Genomic DNA, 15,557 nt, shown 5'->3' with positions numbered 1-15,557 from the left:
AACAACCCCTTACACAACATTAAAACATGCGGCAAATTGATATGCTAATTAGAGTAATTCAAAACATGAACTACAGCTTTATATGATGGAATACTAATGTGTGGTATTTAGTCCCAAGACTAAACATTTTGGAGAGGTTTTGCAGCCTGTAAATTGAGATCCTTATCTCTACATTAAAAAGAACTACCCAGGACAGTCCAAATTTTGATTCCCTGAGTCATGGTTATCATTCAGGCTGGACCAGCAAGGTACAGTAAGTTTCAATAAACTTCCGTCAGCAAAAATGTACTGTCATCCTGCCTGTAAAGAATATCAATGGCCAAGAGCTTACAATTTAAGCTCCCATTGTATTAACATTTATGCACTTAACTTTAGTTACAGTATTTAACTTTAGGAATGTGAACAGTCACAGTGGCCTTGTGTTGATGGGCAAAAAGGTGAAATTTTTAAACATGTTAGTTCTACTTAGTTAGTTTAACACTAGGAGGTAAAGCCACTTCATAGCTTCTGTGAGCCTAGCTTATTGCACACACCAGAGGCTCCTTGAATTCCTCCATTCCACCCCACAAGCTCCCCGAGTGCCACATTCTCATCCACTTCTATTTCAGAGACTCCTTGCAATCTCCCCACCTCCAATATCCACCATTTCCCCCATCCTCCATGACTGGGTCCCCCATTTTTCCCCCACAGCAATGGCTCTGTGCAGCCCCTTTCCTGCACCCCTGATACTAGAGGCTGTGTGCAGCTCCCCATTCCCCACCCATTATCATCTGTCTGGGAGATAAATCATTCAGTATGTCAACATGTTAAATTGTCAGGATGGGCAGATAAGAGATGGGATATTGTGCTGGAAGGTGTTAATGGGTGCCATCAACCAGTTGTTTGATCTACAGAAAATTGCAGAGGTGCTTGAAGCTGTAGCAGTGCTAAACAGATGGCAAGGGCTCCATGTGTTCCTCATTTCCTCCTCTAAATCAATAGGGTTCTAGCCATTGATGCTGAGACCATTCCCTGCAATTTTGGAATTGATCAGTTGCAGCTTTCAAAAGTTATCACATTACAAATACGAGAAATGCCATCACGCTGAGCATAAGACCTTCACGAACTCGGCCAAATGACTGGAAAGCTCTCTTAATGCTTGTTACAACACAGGTCAATATATTTGATTGTTGTGTTAACCCAACAGCATTCAGAAGGCCAATCTTGTGAAACTAAAATGATTGAAAAACGACATCATTTTTGCAAAAGACAGGGTCGTTGACCTGCATATGACTTCTCACATACTTAAAGTTAAGTATGTGCATAAGTGCTTGCAGGCTGAGGGCCTGCACAGACAAAATATCAAGAAAAGAATGGACACTGAGTAATAAACAAACCAACCTGAGGTTGAGAGGCACTGCACTTCTAATTAGCTCCATGTTTTAAAACAGATACTATGTCTTTAAAATGGAGGACTAAAAGTTCACAGGTTCCAACCAAGAAATAGGTCTTAATGAGGAACTTTAAGGAAAGTCTGACATAGCGTAAGGGGGCAAATCCTGAAATAGGGAGTGCAGGCATCCATTCTGAACGTTCCATTCCAAAAAGATTGGCTGGAATCAGGTTAAAATACAAAACCTATCAGAAACTTTTACATAAGAAGAATTTTTTAAACAACTGCCTTTTAAATTTAGAGAGGCTTTGCCAATAGGGACAACCACCACAATCATGTCAGGTGTTTGCTGGATGGGCATTACTTAACAAGAAAATTAAATTTCTTATTTGTATTAAAAAGCTGAGAACTATTGACAACAGAATAACAGTTACTGAAATGTTGAGATTTTTAAAGCAGATGGGAGTGACATTTAACAATTAAGATTTCCTTTCTGGACTGCTTTCTTTTCATTCCTCTCTACTCAGTACGCTACCCAGTAGAACCTCAGAGGACAGCTCTACACTGCCGGAAAAATTCAGCGACAGTCAACGGGAGTTATGCAAGCTACGCAGAGTAGCTTGTGTAACTCCCGTCGACTTCGTAACTTTCCTTTAGAGTGCCATCTTTCATTGCCCTGTGCTTTTTTTGGAAGTGGTTTTAATAGATCGAATTCTGGATCGACTGAGCATGTCTTCACTGCTGCTCAATTGATCCAGAAAAATTGATCTTACAACAGTGAATTTGCCGCTGTCAGTGTGTACAAAGCCAGAGTTCTCAACATTGCAGGAATGGCGATTGTTCCTAACTTTGAAATGTTCATAACTCTGAACAAAATGTTATGGTTGTTCTTTCAATTTTACAACTGAACAATGATTTAATACAACTTTGAAACTTCACTATGAAGAAGAAAAATGCTGCTTTCCTTTTATTTTTTAGTAGTTTACATAAAACAATATTGTACTGCATTTGCTTTTTTCTTTTTCTTTTTTGTCTCTGCTGAGGCCTGATTGCATACTTCCGGTTCCAAATGAGGTGTGTGGTTGACCAGTCAGTTCATATCTCTGATGTTTGTAATTCTGAGGTTCTACTGTACTCCTCTCCCAGCCCCAACTATCACACCTTTACCACCTCACTTATCCTCCCTTCTGGCCATTCCCCATATCTTCGGGGTGCAGGCAGAGACAAGCAGCAGCAACTCCTGTTTCTTATCTACATAGATTCCACTCTGTGCATCTCTCTTCCTCACTTCATTCAGTTTTTTTTTATCCTCTATTTTCTTGCAAAGTCACTATCAGCAATCCCTGTTACGATCTTACAAACCATTACTTTCCCAGTACAGAAAACTTACTAAAAATGCCTTCAAAATGAGGTGAGATATCAGAGACCTCATTATGAACTGGAGCTCCCATAGAATGTAGAATGTTTGCTTTTAAAACAAATATATCTCAAGTATTCGTTTATGAGCATCAATTAATTTACTGTGTGTTGGCCACCAAAAGACTGGAGGGAGGAGGGGACTGAGCATTTCAGTGATTTACCAAAGCCCAAGAAAGAAATAGATTGAAATGAAAATTTTGAACCACCATACGGGAATTTAATTGAAACGCTGCCTAAGGACTGAGCAACAATCTGAAAATGAATGCTTCCACATAAAGTTTTAAGAAAATGGAGAGAGAGAAAATCAGGTTTTATACTGATTTAAAATGAAATCTAAAACAATAGAAGCATCATACACCACCATTTTGGTACCAAGGAATGTGTGTTAGATTGAGACTTGCTAGAATTATGTTGTGATCAAGTAAAGCTAGTAAAATACATCTAATAAGTAAAATAGTAGCAATATAAAAACAGCAACATGACACATATTAATTAAAACTTGTTTACTATTAGTTCATGTTGAAGCCTACCACTTCATTGTGACTCTTAAGTAAATCGTATTTGGCATCCATTTAAATTAATTATAGGACTCAAACATGCTGTGGAGTCAACTCATTAAACACCTTTTACTAAGGCCAGGTCTACAGTAGAATCATTTGATAATATTATAACTCCAGATAGGGGAGTGATTTTTATACTGATAAAAGCCCTACCGTTGAACCCATTACCCATACCAATACAGCTTATTTTGTTTGGGAAACCGCTGTAAGCTATGCCAGCAAAAACTAATGTGGGCTAAACTGTAGTGTGTTCACTCAAATCTTATACAGTGAAATTCAAGAATGTTTTGCGAAGAAATAGTCCTCTTGGCAAATAACCTTGCGTAGCAAAGAGGGAAATGATTGTCTGGCCTACTAAGTAAAGTTAAAATGCACCATATGCTAATTTGTATCCAGGGTATGCAGTGTGTGTGATGAAACGCCCTTCATGGCTGAAGTACAGATTTGCTGAGTAATATTAAAGGCTTCAGCTGAAGACAACTGATATTTAAATACTAACTTGAAAATCCACTCTAGAACCTCTTAAATGCTTACAGCCATTGCAGTGTGGTCAGACAACTGAATTCTATACTCTCACATCATGCAGCATTAAACTTTACTTGACAAAAAACAATTTACGTAGTTCAACTTCTAATTTTCACCTCTCTTCAATCCCCACATACCACAAAAGGCCAGAAAGTTCTCTTAATGCGCTGATGGCCCGTCACATTTTGGTGGCTCTACATCAGACATCGGAATATTTTAAACTAGTAATCCCTTCTCCTCTACCATCCAAACTTCAGGCCTCAGCAATTATCTACAGAGCATCAAATGTGTACTGGGTGCTCTTTCAATACAATACTAGCATTTAAACTTAATTTCACTCTGTTTAGATACGTTTTAATTTTGTATGCAGACTAATTATTCTAGGAGTTGAAAATTAGAATAATTCCTCTCAAGTGGGCTCCATTTGACAACGACCCTGAAATATCTTATGTAAAAATACTATGCTAGCTTTATTTTAAGGCTTTTACATAAATTGTACCTTACCTTCCAATTTATAATATAATCTCCCTCAATATAGTAATATTTAACAAGAAATGTGAAATGCCAGCTCCTGAATACATTACAAAATATGAGGTATATCCAAGGAATTAGAAAGCTCTTCAGCTTTCACAATGTTGTTCTAAAAAGCAAATTGAAAACTAAAACATGAAGGCGAACTACATGCAGTAAATAACAAATTAACACTGCATTTTAACAGTTACACTCAGGTTTTGGCTGAATTTTAAAGCATTCAGCCTTCCTTAGCAAAAGCCTCTTTTGGGTATAACTGAATCTATAGGGGACAGAAAGAGGAAAACCAAAGAAAAAAGGCAGAAAACAAGAAAAGGAAAGAAATGCAAAGAACGTTCTAAGAATCTGCAAGAATATCATCATGCCAGAACAATACATATGCAAGAAATGACATCTTGAACACAAAAGTGAAATATATATTACTTGTATATACTTTTTATTTCCATAAACTAAATAGCAGGTACTGGAATTCCCATTCCTCAGGTTTTCAAACACATGAGGACACAAAAATTGCTTATTAATGGCAGATTCAGTGCCTTCACACCTTGATATGAAGAACACACGGAACTAATAGTTACCTAGTAAAATGCAGTTTACACTAAATTCAAGGGCAAGGCTAGTTCCTTGACAACAAAAAGCCACTTGACTGGGCAGGATTGAAAAAAAAAAATCCTGCATTCATTTGTGCACTCTTAGTGGCAACAGCTTAAAATGGAAGATATATTAAACAAGATATCTGAAGCAGTGCAAAAAAATCTTGCAAAGGGACACATTTTGCATTTACACAGTAGTTACTATAAAATTCAATATATAAGTATTACATAATTATCTAAAAAAATCACAGGTTTATGGTCAGAGAGGTAAGTTGGGTGAGGTAATATCTTTACTGGACCAACTTCACGCAGAAGAGCTTTGCACAAGCTTGAACGCTTCTCTCTCTCACCAACAGAAGTTGGACCAATAAAAATTACTACCTCACCCACCTTGTCTCTCTAATATCCTGACACCAAAATGGCTACAAACAACTCTGCATACAATTGTCATAGTCAAGTATATGCAGCACAGCAGACTTCAGTAAAGTTTAACTTTGCAAAAAATATTTTCAAATGAAACAACAGAGAGGTTTCACTATCTGTTAAAGGGCTACTTTTTTCCCTAGTAACTAACATGAAATTAAGGCACCAGATAAAGTCAGACTTGGTCTACATGAAGAGGAAAACAAATAGCTACACAAACTCGAGGCCCACCCCTGTCCTGGGACCACAGAAGTGAACTCAAATGCATGTCTTACCTACTTAGTTTTCTTGCAACTTCTTTGGTAGCTTTAGCTTCCAATTCTCTGGAACAGAAAGGGATATTGGTTACCATGTCAACAGAAGAGCAGAACAAATATAACTGGAGTGGGTTTAGAAGACACACTAATCCCCATGGGGAGAAGCAAGCAATGGTCTCTGAATACTGGCGTCCGTAGGTTTTATCTGGGGATGGAGAGAGAACAGGGATGGAGCAAAACATACAGACACCAATTTCTCTGAATCCGTTTTTCTCACTCGCCCTCAAAAACTTTTGTTGAAATAATGAGTCTGTTTCACGAAAAGGGGAGGAGGTAAAACCGTGCTTAGCCGTGTTAATTGTACAAGAGCCAGGAGGCAGGATCTGAGCGGTTTGCGGCAGGGAGACCTGAACCCTGGAATGGGGATGGACAATGACAGGAACACAGGCGGTGAAAAATCCGACCCTGGGCAGGAGATTAACCAACCCCCCCACCGCCCCCGAGTGACCCGCTCCATGCCGGGCAGGCGCCGGGCGCATCTGAGCGGACAGGAACCCGCGCTCCGTTCTTCCCGACACTTGTCTGGCTCGGGAGGACAACGAAACCCCGCGCGCGGGGCAGAGCCGGGCCCGGCCGGGAGCAGACCGCGCCTCCCCCCGGTCCCAGCCGCGTTTTCCGCCCTTCGGGGGCACCGGCCGGACTCGGATGTTCGAGCCCAGGGGCAGCCGGGCGACGCGAACTGAAACTAAGGGCCGCGCAGCCCGAGGGCGGCACCCGGGGCAGGCTCCAGCAGGCAGCCGGTCGGGGCAGCGCCCACCCGCCGCCGCCCCATCAGCAGAGGGCACCCCCCGGCCTGGCTGGCACGGGGCAGGGGCTCTCCAAGGGGCAGGAATATCCCGCCTCCCGCGCTCCCCCCATCACCTCATGTATGTAAAGTGCTCGGAGTCCGGCCCGGGGGAACTGCGGCCCGGGCCCGGCGCTGGCTCAGCGGCTCTCTAGGCGGCCTGGGCCCGGAACCGTGGAGCTCGGGGGCCCGGCAGCTGCTGCTGCAGCGTCGCCGCCATTTCCTGCCTGCGTCCTAACCTGGCCGGGTCCGGCGCTGGCCCCGCCGCACAGGAAGAGAAAACCCGCCTGGGGCAGCACTTCCGGGGCACCAACTCCTCCCTCCCCCCCCCAACATGGCGCCCCAGCAACCGCCTAGCAACCAGGAACCGAGAGCACCCCTCCCCCCAGCACCGCAAACACCCCCTGCCCTGGACGTCTTCCCCCCGCACGGGCTCTCCGTGAGGAGAGAAAACCCCTGCAAAGACCCCTCCCCCCACGGTGTTAGCCCCCCCTTCCCCCCCGTCAACGGCCCCACAACCGTCCTTTGCACACGCAGCCCGCGCCGACGTGTAAAGGTTTTGCTGGCCTCACGCTCCGGATTAGTGTGAAAAAAAAACTCCCACCCCGCCCGCCCAATGCTTTGCACCGACATCGCTGCTGTGCCAGGAAAGCCCGAGCGTCTGGCCCGGCCCGGCCCGGCCCGGCCCAGCAGCAAACCCGGCCCGGCCTGGCCAGGCCCTAGACAGCCCCTTCCCCAGGGACTGGGAGCGCCTCGTTTCTGGGGACCTGACACCCCTTCCCCCCGTACCGTGCGCGCTGCCCCAGCGATCGAGGGCATGGAAGAACTGCCCTGTGAGGAGAGATGACAAAGGCTGGGATTGTCCAGTGGAGGAGAGGAAGGACTAAGGAGCGAGATAATAGAGATCTCCGAAATGATGAGTGGTGTGGAGAAAGAGAATAACCCAGTGTCATTTACTCCTTCAGGTAACACAAAAACCAGGGGTCACCCCAGGAAATTAACAGGCAGCAGCTTTAAAACAAACATCAGGAAGTACGTCTTCACACAACATACAGTCAGCTAACTCTCTGTCTCTGGATGGTGTAAAGGTCAAAAGTATAGCTGGTTCCACACCGAATGAGTTAAGTTCCTGGAGGATGGGTCCATCAATGGCTAGTAACCAAGAAAGGATGCAACCTCATGCTGTAGCTGTTCCTAAACCTATGACTGCCGGAAGCTGGGACTGGATGACAGGATGGATCACTCGCTGATTGCTCTGTTCTATTAATTCCCTCTGATGCATCTGGCACCGGCATCTGCTGAAAGACAGTATAGCGGTCGAGACGGACCTTTGGTTTGTCCCAGTATGGCCGTTCTTATGGTGACAATTTGTGTTTTAAGGGTTATAAAGCTTTAATGTTTTAAATCTCAACATTTACTGTCATTAAATAATTATTCTCCGACAACCCGCCCCCCCCCCCAATTTCCTGCAACTGTGAACATTTAAATAGACAAATATTAAAAAATGCTTAAAATAAACATTGATATTATCAGTTGAAATTATTTAAAAAAATAAAAATCTAATTCTGCTTATTTATAGGGTGAGACATTGCCACACAGTGCATGCAAGAAATCCATCTCCACAGCATGAGACACTCCCGCCCAGAAAGCCCTCCTTATTCATATTCATAGAGAACATGTGACCTGCCTGAACCTCAGCAGCACCTATGGAATTTGTGTTGCCATATATTCAATGGACCAATCCGAGTTTTGAATGGCAATAAAACTGCCCTGAGATACCTTTGGGACACAACACAATCATCTCAATATTGCAATGCAAAGAATCCACCCCAGCAAAAAAAATAAATATATGGCAACTCTGTAATGCCACCATGGCAGTCAACAAGGACAGGGATAATCCCTTTTAATAAATTCACCCCTTCAGCTGTGTGACTACTTTTGATCTTATTTCTCAACTTATTATGTTGCTTAAGTGAGTAGAATTGAACACAGAATTCCAAGCCATCTCTTGCCAGTATCCTACAGAGAAAGATTATTACTTCCCTGAGCAACCTAAGAAAATGCAAAGCAAGTGGATGGGAGAGTAATAACACCATTTCCATACAGTAATTTTTCTGACCATTATTATTTTATTTTCTTGGCACTGCCAGTGTGCTCAGCCCTGTATAAAACACAGAGAAAAAACACAAATTTTGAGGAATCAGAATTAAACTATTAGGTAAGCATCAGAAGTAAGACAATAGTCTGCGGTCTCTCTAAAATGAAGTATGAAAGTAACAAGAAGGGGTTAATGTTGTTTCATAAGAGACAGCTAAATAAAATAGGAGGTAAAAAAATATATTAGAAATGGAAAAGAAGGAAGCTCAGCAGCATGGCCAGTATCTACTGCTCTCTCTGCATTCATGTTATTCCTGAAGACTCTTCTGCCACAAATCCTACTAGTGACTTGTTTTTATTATTTATTTATATTATCGCAGCACCAAGGAGCCATTATCATGAATCAGGACTCAATTGTGTTAGGTGCTGTACAAACACAGAACAAAAAGATGGTCCCTGTCCTAAAGAGCTTACAATTTAAGTATAAAGCAAGAAACAACAGGTAGATACAGACAGACGGATTGGGAAATGATACAATATTGATCAGCTTGATAAGCAGTGATCTCCCCACCATAAGCAGCCTATCCATTGTGAAGTTTTTTGTAGGCAACATGGAAAAGGAGAGTTTTAAGGAAGGTTTTGAAGGAGAATAATGAAGTAGCTTTGTGGATGGTCACAGGAAGCTCCTTTCAAGAATGAGGAGCAGTGTGGAAGAAAGCACAGAGGAGCTTGCTTGAAAATTTAAGAAGGTGATGGAGGATGACATTATGAGCCATCCAGATACAGGAGACGGCATCTTGATAGTGAATGAGAGATGATAAGTAGAGTGGAGGCAGATCATGAAGGGCCTTGATAGTGAGGACAACCAGCTTATGTTAGATGCAACAGAGAATGGGGAGCCAGCGTACTGACTATGTCTGAAGAGTAATTGGGATTAATATAAAAAACACATTAACTTAATATGGCTGAGATATGCCAAGCATCCCGTTGACCATGCTACTAATGTATTATATAGCTTTTTGTCTTTCTTTTGATTGTGAGTATCTTGAGGAGGGACTATATTTTCCTTACCATTTGGAGAGTACTTAGCGCATTGTGGGCATGAACCTCAATACATGAAAAGCGTACTTAAATAAATAATAATCCAAATAAGAATACAGACTCATCCGGGACTTGGATGTAGAAAATAAAAGAATGCTAAACAATATATGGCCAAATTCACCCATAGTTTAATTGCACTGACTTCAACAGAGTTACCCCAGGAGTGAATTTAGGCAAATAAAGCTAAGCAAAGGGATTAAGGGGAATAAAGGGAGGGAGAGAACTGGAAAACTGTAATGCCAAGAGAGGACCGGGCTTATAGTAGACAGGAAATTAAAAGTGTATAGTGCAATGCAATTTTTGACTGCATTCTCAAAGGCATCATGTTATGGCACACATATTTTTCTTTGCAAATAACATTGTCCTGCTTTGTTTTTAACCCAAAATATCAGAGCAGTGAAAATATTAAAGTGAAACTGACTATTAAAAAACAGGAGTGATTGGATTTTCATCATCCAAGCCCAGAACACATAGGAAGGAAACAAAGAGCATAAATAACAGCAAGAAACTGACTTATTGTGATTTAATATTTATATTCTATTACTGTACTGCCTAGAAGCCCATTGTACAAACTCACAGGAAGATAGTTTCCTTTCCCCAAATAGATTATAATATAATATAAGGGCCCTGATCCTACAAGTTATCCTATGCAAGCAGACCCCAAATAGGTAGGAGCCCTATGGATTTCAGAGGTCTGTTCACACAGAATATCTCCTTGGTTCAGAGCCCAAGAAGACAGGTGACATATGCATGATGGGGAAGAGGACTTCAATCAAGTATACACAGGTTTTGTATATATATATATACAATTGCAATTAAAAACATTATTATAAAGTTTTTGCCAACTAGCCTTAACTACCTAGCATTAACTCATTAACTCACTGATTTTCTGTAGACATCAAAGCAGAAGTTTAAAGTTCACTTTTAGCAATCTAAAGTGTTAATACTTATTTATGTGAAGAAATGGACTTGTTTACAATGTTATTTTTAAGCTGTGTCCCTTTAACAAATACTGGGATGTATATTAATAAGATTAATTCCTAATTATTTTTCAAACTTGTACAAATAATTTATTTTACATGTTTACATCTCTGTGTTTAGTTAGTATAAACGTTTAGTAAGGTTTCAATGTCTGATCAGTAACATCACAGAAGGACATAGACACAATATTGCCAGTGGAGAATGTAATAAATAGTGCAGATAGATAATAGGTTTTTACCCAAAACAGCTAAAGTGAAAAGGACTTAGTGCTGTATCAGACAGACTAATAGTGAGGTTGTGACATACTTGTAGTTACATCTCTACAAACCAACCTTTTTTTATTTTTTCACATGTTCAGATACATTAGCCTGCTATACCATCCTACCACTGCTGGAGTATTTTGGTGCATAATAAACCTGTCACCAGATGGTTGCTTATCAGCAGCTCCTGCATTTAGCTCTGAAGCATTACTTCAAACTATCCTAGGAGTTTGAACAGTTACTGTTCAAGGAAACAATTATTCTTACAGATGCCTTCAGTACTATTCAGGAATTTAATTTATTTCTAAACTCTTCTACCGTTAACATGGAAATAAGCACAATTTCGACCCGTTTGTGCTATCATAAAACATTGTGAGGAAAGAGAATGGAGGCAGATAGGTGGCTGTTTTGTTGGTGAAGGGAAAGCCTTTTGTCTTGTAATGCTGTCATGAATATTTACCAGCCCAGCTTCAAAATCTCTTCGTTTTGGCTTTTACCCTCACCATTGGTACTAATGAAAAAGTTAAAGCTATTTTAGTCACCTGTCAAAAATCTGACGCACCTGCACCAGTGAGCAAGTTGATATTCACATATATTTTGACCCCCATTTGTGCCCAGACATCTGCTGTAATACAGCCTGTCTTGCTGGCAGAGGGAATGGGGAGCAATATATTGCTGCTAAAGAAACCCTGTGTTATTAAAGCCAAGCATTTACAACAGAGCAGCACCTATAGTAAAGGGCCCTTTTCGTCTGGTTTCTACACACCAATATAACTTGGATTATTGTGCAGCTGGAACACACACATAAAGAGGCTGTTTCATGTTTCTCTTACTTAAATAGGCAATGACCATCTTACAATCAATTTATCTGTTACTAACAGTAGCTTGGATGTTTCTAAGTAAAATCTGGGTTGAGACTGATTTTTCCTCCTATATAAAAGCTGTTTGGGGTTTATTTATGTGTAAAGCTATGTAACTGGAGCCTATTCTTTGTTGACATTTCTGTTTCACTTCCCGTTACCATGCCTCATTCCCCACACTCCTATTTCATCCTCTCTTTAAAGGGACAGTATTTGATGCAATAGAACTGCTGCTACGTTTGTCTTCAGTTGTGAAGGTAACAAATATTTTATGCACTTTAGTTGTGTCATGTTGTTAACTGTATTATGGCACTGTCAATAAAACAATCAGGCAAGGTCTGTAGGTTTCTCTATTATTGTAGATTCTGCTTTAATATTATGCATATACACGCTCCTAGGAAGAGATTTGCTATTCAGGAATTGCTTCCATTCCACCCCTAAATACCAGGGCTCATTTACACACCTTCAGTGGACCCAACTGCTCCACTAACTAACCCTGTATCACTCGCGCCCCCCCCGGTTCTGATCCAAGATCTTCCACTTCCAAAGTCTCATTTCTGTGCACTTCAGAGGGCCAATTTTTCAGTTTTAAAACATCAGCAACCTGGCCTAGCGACAGCATTGCAAAATTCAAGCGAGATGACAACCCTCAAGTTGGAAAAGTGTCTTCAGTGGGAAGTGCAAGGAGTGAGAATTCACCTTCCAAAAGTAGTGCCAACTCTTGTGGCAGTATTCATAGGGTGCTGTATGGCAACAGTATGCAAGCAGTACCAAGTGGTCATGCGCTCTGTGTGGACAAAGCCAAAATAGGATGCTGAGCTTCATACTTCATAGGTGTTCTGCTCTGCATACAGGATTTCATCAATTTGGCAATAATGAGGGAGTGACTGAGGATCATGGATGGCAGCATAGGCCCAGCACTAGCCCATATCCACAATGGGCCAAATTGTCTCCCTTTTTCCTTGCTGAAGTATCTGGGTTAGGTGCAGAGGAACTCCATGAAGAATTTTCTCCCAAAGAAATATTCTGCAGCTGCTACTCCACCCAAAGTGTTGATGCAGGCCAGGTATTCTGGGTGTCCTTAATGCTCTCTCTTGTTTTGCTCCCAAGAAGATTGTAAGAGTAAGGCTGTCCAGTTACATTCTATCTAGGGTCAGGTCTACTCTGTATTTGCCATCCGTCCTTAGTTACCGAAGAATGGCCACACTGGGTCAGACCATAGTCCATCTAGCCCAGTGTCCTGTCTTCTGACAATGGCCAGTGCCTGGAGCTTCACAGGACATGAACAGAACAGGGCAATTATCAAGTGATCCATCACCTGCCTTTCAGCCCCAGTTTGTGGCAGTCAGAGATTTAGTGACCCCAGAGCATGGTGTTGCATCCCAGACCATCTTGGCTAATTGCCACCAAGAGACCTATCCTCCATGGATTGAGCTAATTGTTTTTTGAACTCAGTTATACTTTTGGCCTTTACAACATCCCCTGGCAACAAGTTCCACAGGCTGACTGCATTGTGTGAAGAAATACTGCCTTATGTTTGTTTTAAACCTGCTGCCTATCAATTTCATTCATTGACCCCTGGTTCATGTGTTATGTGAAAGGGTAAATGACACTTCCTTATTCACTTTCTCCACACCATTCATGATTGTATAGACCTCGATCATATCTCCCCTTAGTCGTCCCTTTTCTAAACTGAACTCTTTTTAATCTGTCCTCCCGTGGAAGTTGTTCCATGCCCTTGATCATTTTTTTTTTTTTTTTTTTTTTGCCCTTCTCTGTACCTTTCCCAAGTGTAAGATATCTTCTTTGAAATAGGGCAACGAGAGCTGCAGGCAGTATTCAAGGTGTGAGCATACCGTGGATTTATCTAGTGGCATTATTGTATTTCCTGGCCTATTTTCAGTCCCTTTCCTAATGGTCCCTAATTTGAAATTGCTGAACTACTAACTGTGGTATGTAAGCTATTGCTTAAATCAGCCTCTGTAGCAGGTGATTGGAGGAGAGCTAAGGTGACACCGTTGGGGCCCTCGTGTGACTAGGCCTCCTAGGCATTACAGTACTACCAATAATTACTAATAATGGAAACTTCTACCAATGGGTGAAAAACCTGCCCAGTGAGTTCAGGCAGTTGCCCAATATAGCTCATTTACTGTTTAAGGTTGCAACCTTTCTAAATGCTGGTAACTGGACCCCCTCTGCCCGCCTCTTCCTCACAAGGCCCACCCCTGCTCCTCTCCCCATTCCCCTCCCTTCACTCACTGGATCCTCTCAAGGAGCCTGCCTGCAGTTAGGAAGTGGCCCCTGCTAAGCAGAAGCTGGGGCAGGTCAATGACCCAGAGCCTCCCCCCGCCCCACAGTAACAGGACTTTTGGTTCGGGTGCCATTTAAGGTTGCCATGTCCAAAAACCAGACACCTGGCAACCCTAAATGGCACCCGGACACACAAGCCGAAAACCAGACCGTCCGGTAAACCCGGACAAGTGACAACCCTACTTCCCTTCCCTTCCCCCTGCCCCATCCTCCTAGCCCCTTCCTCTTCCCACTGTCCCCTACCCCATCCCATTCCCTCCGTCCCCCTTACCCCATTTCCCTATCCCCCTTCCTTCACCACTGCAACTTCCTCCGACCTCACCTCCTGCCCCCTGGGCATTCACCATTATACAGAAACAGGACACAGCACATGGAGAAGAGGATGACGATAGGTAACAGGACCCAGGAGGCAGCATCCAGGAGCTGCCAGCCTCAGCTGGAGAGGGATGGAGTGAGCTGGTGCAGCATGGGAAGGATAGAGCCCCCCTTCCATCTCCGACCGGCAGAGCAGAGCAAGCCCTGCTCGGCCCTCGCAGAAATCAGGGGTGGGGGGCAGTGCCTCCCCAAACTATGCTCATGGCTGGCGCAGGTTGATGACCCGGCACCTCCTGTTGCTCATGGTAAATGGACTTTTAGTGTCTGCAGTGCTGACCAGACATTGCCATGTTCCCTTTTCAACCAGACACCCAGCAACCCTATAATGTTACACTTTCACCCTTAGCTAGACATGGTCTTCTGGTCTCTGCCCCCTTCACACACCTATCCCCCAGCCCCTGCCTAGCATTGCAGTTCAGCTGCCACCCACGCCCACGGAGTCTGAGCTGACATCTTGATGGTTCCTTCCTTCTTGAACTACCAGTGTAACTTTCTCCTTAATTAAGATGTTCACATAACGCAATCAACAACGAAAAGAAAAGAAAAGAAAAGAAAAATGAAGACGATAAAGAAATGTTCTGACTAAAATAGTTAAAAACTATCTGGCATCATTTCAATGTTTCTCTACTCCCCCCACACTTTCCCTTTATCTGCAATTTGCTGTCAAGCCTTCATACAAAATGAGGGCTTCAGTGTGAAGTTGTAAAGCCGACATGTTAGAAAATACTTTCTGCCTAATGTCTGGGGAAAATAAAGCAAGGGGCTCCTTTTATAAGTCGATGTGAGAAGTGCAAGCCTGGGAATGTGGTGAATTTGCAGTCAATAACCCTTTGCCGCTTGTTACATTCAGCATCATTACACAGAATGAAGATGGTGTCATGAGCAAAACAGATTGTTTTCAAAATTGCACTTGACTTAAATAATCTAAATTAGCTGATCTGACAGATGGGGGAACCAGTCTTCTTGTTAACACACAGACACTGTGTGTTACTCAACAAGAAGCCTCCTTTCTCCGCTCATTGTAGAGCTTTTATTTATTTCTGTTTTGG

General features: G+C 42.6%; 1 protein-coding gene and 1 long non-coding RNA gene across 11 annotated transcripts in view; one reads left to right on the top strand and one right to left on the bottom strand.

The window, feature by feature from the left end:
• Positions 1 to 15,557, bottom strand: part of TNRC6A (trinucleotide repeat containing adaptor 6A) — a 164,461-nt gene that overhangs the window by 66,130 nt on the left and 82,774 nt on the right. For 6 of the 10 annotated variants that reach the window (XM_067534169.1, XM_067534170.1, XM_067534171.1 and 3 more), the window contains exons 1-2: positions 6,602 to 6,800; positions 5,699 to 5,746 (exon numbers count right to left, since the gene is read on the bottom strand). In XM_067534169.1, the coding sequence (XP_067390270.1) occupies positions 5,699 to 5,746; positions 6,602 to 6,606 (53 nt within the window). In that variant the 5' untranslated portion in view covers positions 6,607 to 6,800. Of the gene's footprint in view, positions 1 to 5,698; positions 5,747 to 6,601; positions 6,801 to 15,557 lie in introns of those variants that run through there. The other 4 variants (XM_067534180.1, XM_067534175.1, XM_067534177.1 and 1 more) reach the window with 2 other exon arrangements.
• On the top strand, positions 7,250 to 8,529 carry LOC137144053 (uncharacterized). Its single transcript, XR_010917314.1, has 2 exons — positions 7,250 to 7,489; positions 8,104 to 8,529. It is a non-coding gene; the product is annotated as an uncharacterized lncRNA (long non-coding RNA).

Source organism: Emydura macquarii, unplaced genomic scaffold (assembly GCF_026122565.2).
Source record: "Emydura macquarii macquarii isolate MOO-44397 ecotype Brisbane River unplaced genomic scaffold, CSIRO-AGI_Emac_v2 contig_3390, whole genome shotgun sequence".
Classification (NCBI taxonomy): Eukaryota; Metazoa; Chordata; order Testudines; family Chelidae; genus Emydura; species Emydura macquarii.
The sequence above is the reverse complement of the archived record's forward strand: the minus strand, read 5'-3'. Positions and strand labels throughout refer to the sequence as shown.